This window comes from Aplysia californica, unplaced genomic scaffold (assembly GCF_000002075.1).
Source record: "Aplysia californica isolate F4 #8 unplaced genomic scaffold, AplCal3.0 scaffold00501, whole genome shotgun sequence".
In the NCBI taxonomy this organism is placed as follows: domain Eukaryota; kingdom Metazoa; phylum Mollusca; class Gastropoda; order Aplysiida; family Aplysiidae; genus Aplysia; species Aplysia californica.
Genome location: NW_004797771.1, coordinates 182,981 through 188,618, shown reverse-complemented (window position 1 = coordinate 188,618; position 5,638 = coordinate 182,981). Strand labels below are relative to the sequence as shown.

At 42.1% G+C, this 5,638-nt stretch overlaps 1 protein-coding gene across 1 annotated transcript in view; it reads right to left on the bottom strand.

The window, feature by feature from the left end:
* Positions 1-2,919: 2,919 nt before the first annotated feature.
* LOC101848910 overlaps positions 2,920-5,638 on the bottom strand; it is a 10,774-nt gene continuing 8,055 nt past the window's right edge. Inside the window, exons 5-6 of the mRNA XM_013086752.2 lie at positions 4,619-4,942; positions 2,920-3,048 (exon numbers count right to left, since the gene is read on the bottom strand). Of these exons, the coding sequence (XP_012942206.2) occupies positions 2,920-3,048; positions 4,619-4,942 (453 nt within the window). The remainder of the gene's footprint in view (positions 3,049-4,618; positions 4,943-5,638) is intronic.

Genomic DNA, 5,638 nt, shown 5'->3' with positions numbered 1-5,638 from the left:
TTCACTTGTAGCAATTCTGTTGTTTTCGGCAAAACATCTTTGTGACCTTTCGAACATCTGCTTCTTACCCAGATCTTTCCTGTTCCTGCTACGCCTATAATACCTGGTCGATACAGAAGGCCTTTCTAGAAGTTTTGAGGTATATGCGCACACGTGCATACACACACACACACATACACACACACACATACACACACAGACACATATACACACACACACACACTTACACATACATACATACATACATACATACATACATACATACATACATACATACATACATACATACATACATACATACATACATACATACATACATACATACATACATACATACATACATACATACATACATACATACATACATACAGACATACATACATACATACATACATACATGCATACATACATGCATACATACATACATGCATACATACATACATGCATACATACATACATACATACATACATACATACATACATACATACATACATACATACATACATACATACATACATACATACATACATGCATACATACATACATACATACATACATACATGCATACATGCATGCATACATACATACATACATACATACATACATACATACATACATACATACATACATACATACATACATACATACATACATACATACATACATACATACATACATACACACATACATACATACATACACACATACACACATACACACACACACACACACACACACACACACACACACACACACACACACACACACACACACACACACACACATACATACATACATACCTATCAGTGTTTCACATTTCCAAAATAATCTAGCCATCACAGCTTTCGGGGCTGATTTGAATAATTTACTTTGGTGAACTTCAAGAAGCGTGGTCAGAAAATAGGATGGCTGGCCATTAATTGATTAAATTATATATTCATGACATCCAATTCCAACTATATATAGCATAAGGCTGGTGAGTTCTGAGTTCGATATACTCAGCTTCCTCAGGCAGATCGCTATGTACAGGGTATCTAAAAATAACAAAGAGAGAGAAGGGGAGAGAGAGAGAGAGAGAGAGAGAGAGAGAGAGAGAGAGAGAGAGAGAGAGAGAGAGAGAGAGAGAGAGAGAGAGAGAGGTGGAGCAGGAGGAAGGAGGACCATTTAAAGGGCAACAACTAGTTCATATTTCCACCAATTTCAATAAAACTACGGACAAATAAAAGTCTACCCAGGGAACATCATATTTAGTAACATGAAGAAAATCAGTGGGCGTATTTGAAAAATATTCAGTTTTGTTTTGGGGTTGTTTTTTTCTACCGAAATTTAGTCATTAAACGCACAATTTTACTCTTTATAAAATGTTCAGCTGCAGGAGCGTGGTTGGTTCGTTATGGTTTCAGGACGAGGACGATAAAACCACGAGTAAAAAATACAATTTATGGACATCTCACCGAGCTGAGAAAGTTTTGCAAACGATTGGGGGAGGGGGGGATGAAGGGTCATGCGGTTGAGGAGACATGGTTTCAGCAGGTTGAGGCCACCCCCCCCCCACCCCCACCCCACCCCCCACCCCCCATCAACGTGGCCCGTGTATGGTTGCAAGAAAGGTTTGGGGAATGCGCCTTATAAACCGAAGGCTTGCAAATTAAATGAATGGCCAATGATCACGATATTCCCCAGACTTGAATCCCCTTTCTTTTCTTTTTTTCTTTTGAATATACATGGTCTACGGACACAATCCACAAACAATCGAACAGCTGCTGTAACTCAATGTTGAACAAGAGGTCCAAAGAATCGATCCAAAATCATGCCACGGGGTTATTCAAAATTTCTTTCGGCGTGTTCGAGCTTGTATCTAGAGGAAACTTGTCAACACCTGAAGCGTACAGTTTAAATAACTACCACCTTTCCTTGGTTTGCTTGGCAATGTCAATTTCATATGAATCTGTTCTCCAATGCACATTATGTTTAATTTTTTTTAAGTTGCAAAGTTTTGCATTTCAGTGTTCATGACTACGTTTTGATTCAATAAAATTGGCGCCTTGAAGTCCGCAATGTTGTATGCCGGACAGAAATGGTTAATTGGAATAAACAGACCTCCTAAATGATCGAAACTGTGTCAAAGAGGGGGAGGGGGGCTCTCGTGGCCTAGAGGTTAGAGTGTTGGCCTCTCATTCAAAGGTCCCGGATTCGAATCCCGATAGCGACCGAAAAAAAATTCTTCTCTAAAATTGTCTCCTTTCACCTCCTTTCCTGCTCTCTAGCAATATTCTGTAGTCTGCTTTCGTCCCCTCTTTCTGCCCCCACCCCCTCACCTCCTTTGCCCCCTCCTCTGGGCTCCTGACTCTTTCTGCAACCTTTCTACTGCTACTCCTTGGCTCCTTCTCACTGCTGTCTTTCAGTCACACCTCCGATCTTCTGGTAGGAAAGATCTGCACCTAGCCTTCTCGGACAAGGGCAAAAAATCTCAGAGGACCCGTGTGCAAGTTGTGCACGTTTAAGATCCCTTGGTGGTCTAAAATCGATAAGAGTAGGCTTCGGCCGCCACCCGGGCAAAATTCAAAAATTTTCTTCAATTGAAAAAGTTTATAGTGTCCCGCGCGCTCATATGACCTTGTGTAGTTTTGAGCGCCGTAAAACACTTTTTTTTAAAGAGGAGGAAGGGGTGGGGGGGGGTAAAAGAATTGCATTTGATCCTAGTAAACATGTTATGCGTTTTCTTACTCATTGGTGTTGAGGCCACCGTCTACCTTGTTGAATACAGCTGTAGTTCACTGTGAGTCCACACTACAATGGTTACATACACAATTTAGCAGAAAGTAAATACAGCAATACAAATTACTGTAACTCGTGGGGGGGGGGGGGGGGCAGAAGAAGCAGAACATACCAGCATGTCCACAAGCCACAAGCAATGCCTACCCGTAGATGAAAATGGAGAGCTTGCTGATACACCTGTCCATCACCTCCACTGTCTCGCACATCGCTAGGTGACGCTCGCGAAGCAGGGCCAGGTGTTGAGGGAAACGAGATTTGGCTGCTCCGACCTGGAAAACACATAATTTGTTCCTTGGTCTTACTATAGACGGCCGCTCTTGTAAAGCGGGTAGTTGGGGGGGATCCCCGGGTAGGTTATCAAATAATTCTACTTTTTTTTCTTTCCCTCTGTTGTTTCTGCCTATCCTTCTTACCTTTTCCGAGCACTAAATGACGGTTAATATGTTGATGTGCTTCTCATCACTCAAACAAGCTCTTTTTTATGTATGTATGTATAGTATAAGGTTTTACGGCGCTCGCAACTGCTAAGGTCATATCTTTTTTAAGGAACACGTTACCACACCTAGGTTTATACTGAAGGTGCAATACTTGGCCCTCCGTCAAGGCATAATCGCCTTTGGAATACGGATATGAATTATGAAGACCCCTTTACGGTTCGAACCTCTCACGTTTTCGTGATGACCAAGCAAATGCCGAGCTATAACTCGCCGAGGGCACGCGTTCTGGCTATTCGACAACGATTATGCACAGTTTTGGGGTCTAACTTCATTATTCAAACAGATTTTTAGATTTTGTTTTCTTTATCTGAAACTTGAAACGGTATGAAACAATAATAAAATGCATACTATAAAACATATTAAGTTAGTTTACTTATTTGTGAATGATGGCTCGAAATGTGGTAAAATGTTGCCTTCACTCTGCTGATAATCGAATGTATGTGTCCGTCACGTCCTCAAAGTAGCTGCCGAAGGAAAAATAACTGAGGGAGATAGAGGGTGTGTATGATCCTGGTTCGAATTTGTAATGGGGAGATCCTAGACTAGGGTTGTTTAGGAGACTTTCAAGGCTACGCACCTCCTGGGCTCGGTCCCGTTAGAGACGGATGCTAAATCTGGACATTGCGCCTGGATCTTACTCATGATATTTGAGTGCTGGTAGGGGTGTTAAATTCGTACAATACTATTTTATGCCACCCTTTCAAGATTTCAGTTCTTCTGCTAAAAGGCTGGGCAGCGGAGACTGGTAATAAGGAAAGAGAAATTTAAAATCAAGATAAAACACATCACATGTGTACGTCTGGATTCAAAATCACCAGCGTCTGTGGTGTAGCGGTTAGGCGCTTCGCTGTCGCACGAGTGGGGAAATAATTTTCATCGAGTATCTTAGTCTTTCTGCTGGGATGTTTTAGCCCTCTAGCCCAGGTTGGCCCTGATAGACAGGGTCAGAAGCTCGCCTCCTAAATGATCAAAATTGTGTTATCGGGGGGAAAACCCTATGTCATCAGGTTCACATAAATAATATAATTCCAAAACTAAATAGGGTTTTACCTCTGGCTAGTGAGCAATTGGTCATTTTTGTTACTCAAATCCCCATAGTTTTTTGTGGAAAGGGGGGGGGGTCTGTGAACTATCAAGACTATAGACACAGTCGAAACGGCTACCCATTGTCAAGGAGAAAAGTGACCGTCTGAGAAAAGAAGCTGTCTTACACCGTGTCATTACAATGTTTTAAAGAATGGCGCAAGCGATTAAATAGGAAGTGGCCGTTTTTACAGGTGATTGTCTTATACAGATGGCCGTCAGAGCAGGTGTGAGTGTATAAATGTAACAAAAATCTCACGTGTAGCTTGATCACCATATTCAACGCTTCGAAGTGCTGGACAATGTGATGGCACATGACCACGATGAAAGCCGTAGGACTCAGCCAGGAGCAGGACACGAAGAAATGAACCAGGATCGAAGCGATCAGCCAAGGAATTGAACGCTGACCAGTAATATAGAAGATTTTGGACATGCCATCAGTGAAAAGGTAATCAGAAAATATCATTATAGAGGCGATGGCGAAGAGGTTGAAGAGAATGGCTCCCCACTGGAAGGCGATGACCCACTTGGTGAAGCCGGTGGTGATGACTCCATGCAGTCCCAGCTGTTTGGTGACCGGGTCCTGGGACGATAATAGATGTGATTTTATAACAAGTGCGTTACGAATATTAAGTTGAGCTCTTAGCGTAACTTATGTGGAAGAAAGGAAGAAAGGAGGATGAATGACTGCTGTAATGAAAAAGGAAAAAGACATGTACGCTCGTATCTAAGAGAGAATGCTCGTGTCTGTTGTTGTTGTTGTTGCTGTTGTTATTGCCGTTGTTGTTGCTGCTAATGTTGTTGTTGTTATTGTTGTTGTTGTTGTTGTTGTTGTTGTTGTTGTTGTTGTTGTTGTTGTTGTTATTGCTGCTATTGTAGTTGCCTTTGTCGTTGTTGGTTTGTTTCTGCTGCTGCTGCTGCCGTCGTCCTTGTCATTACCGTCTTCGTCGCAGTACCGTAACAGATCCGTCATCGAAATTTTGGAAGTGGGCTAAATTCGAAACCTACAGAACCAAACTAAACTGCCGTTCAACTCTCTCTCTCTCTCTCTCTCTCTCTCTCTCTCTCTCTCTCTCTCTGTTTTTTGTGTGTATGTGAGTATCCATCTTTCTTTCTCTTCACCCAACCACAACCATCATTCCTTATGCCAACAGAAAGGGAAATATTGACGCAGATATTTTCTCTAAAAAACAACAAACACAAACCCTCCCCCCTTTCCCCTCTTTCATGTTATCCCCAATATCACAATCCCTCCTCCCCCACCCACCCATCCCACTCC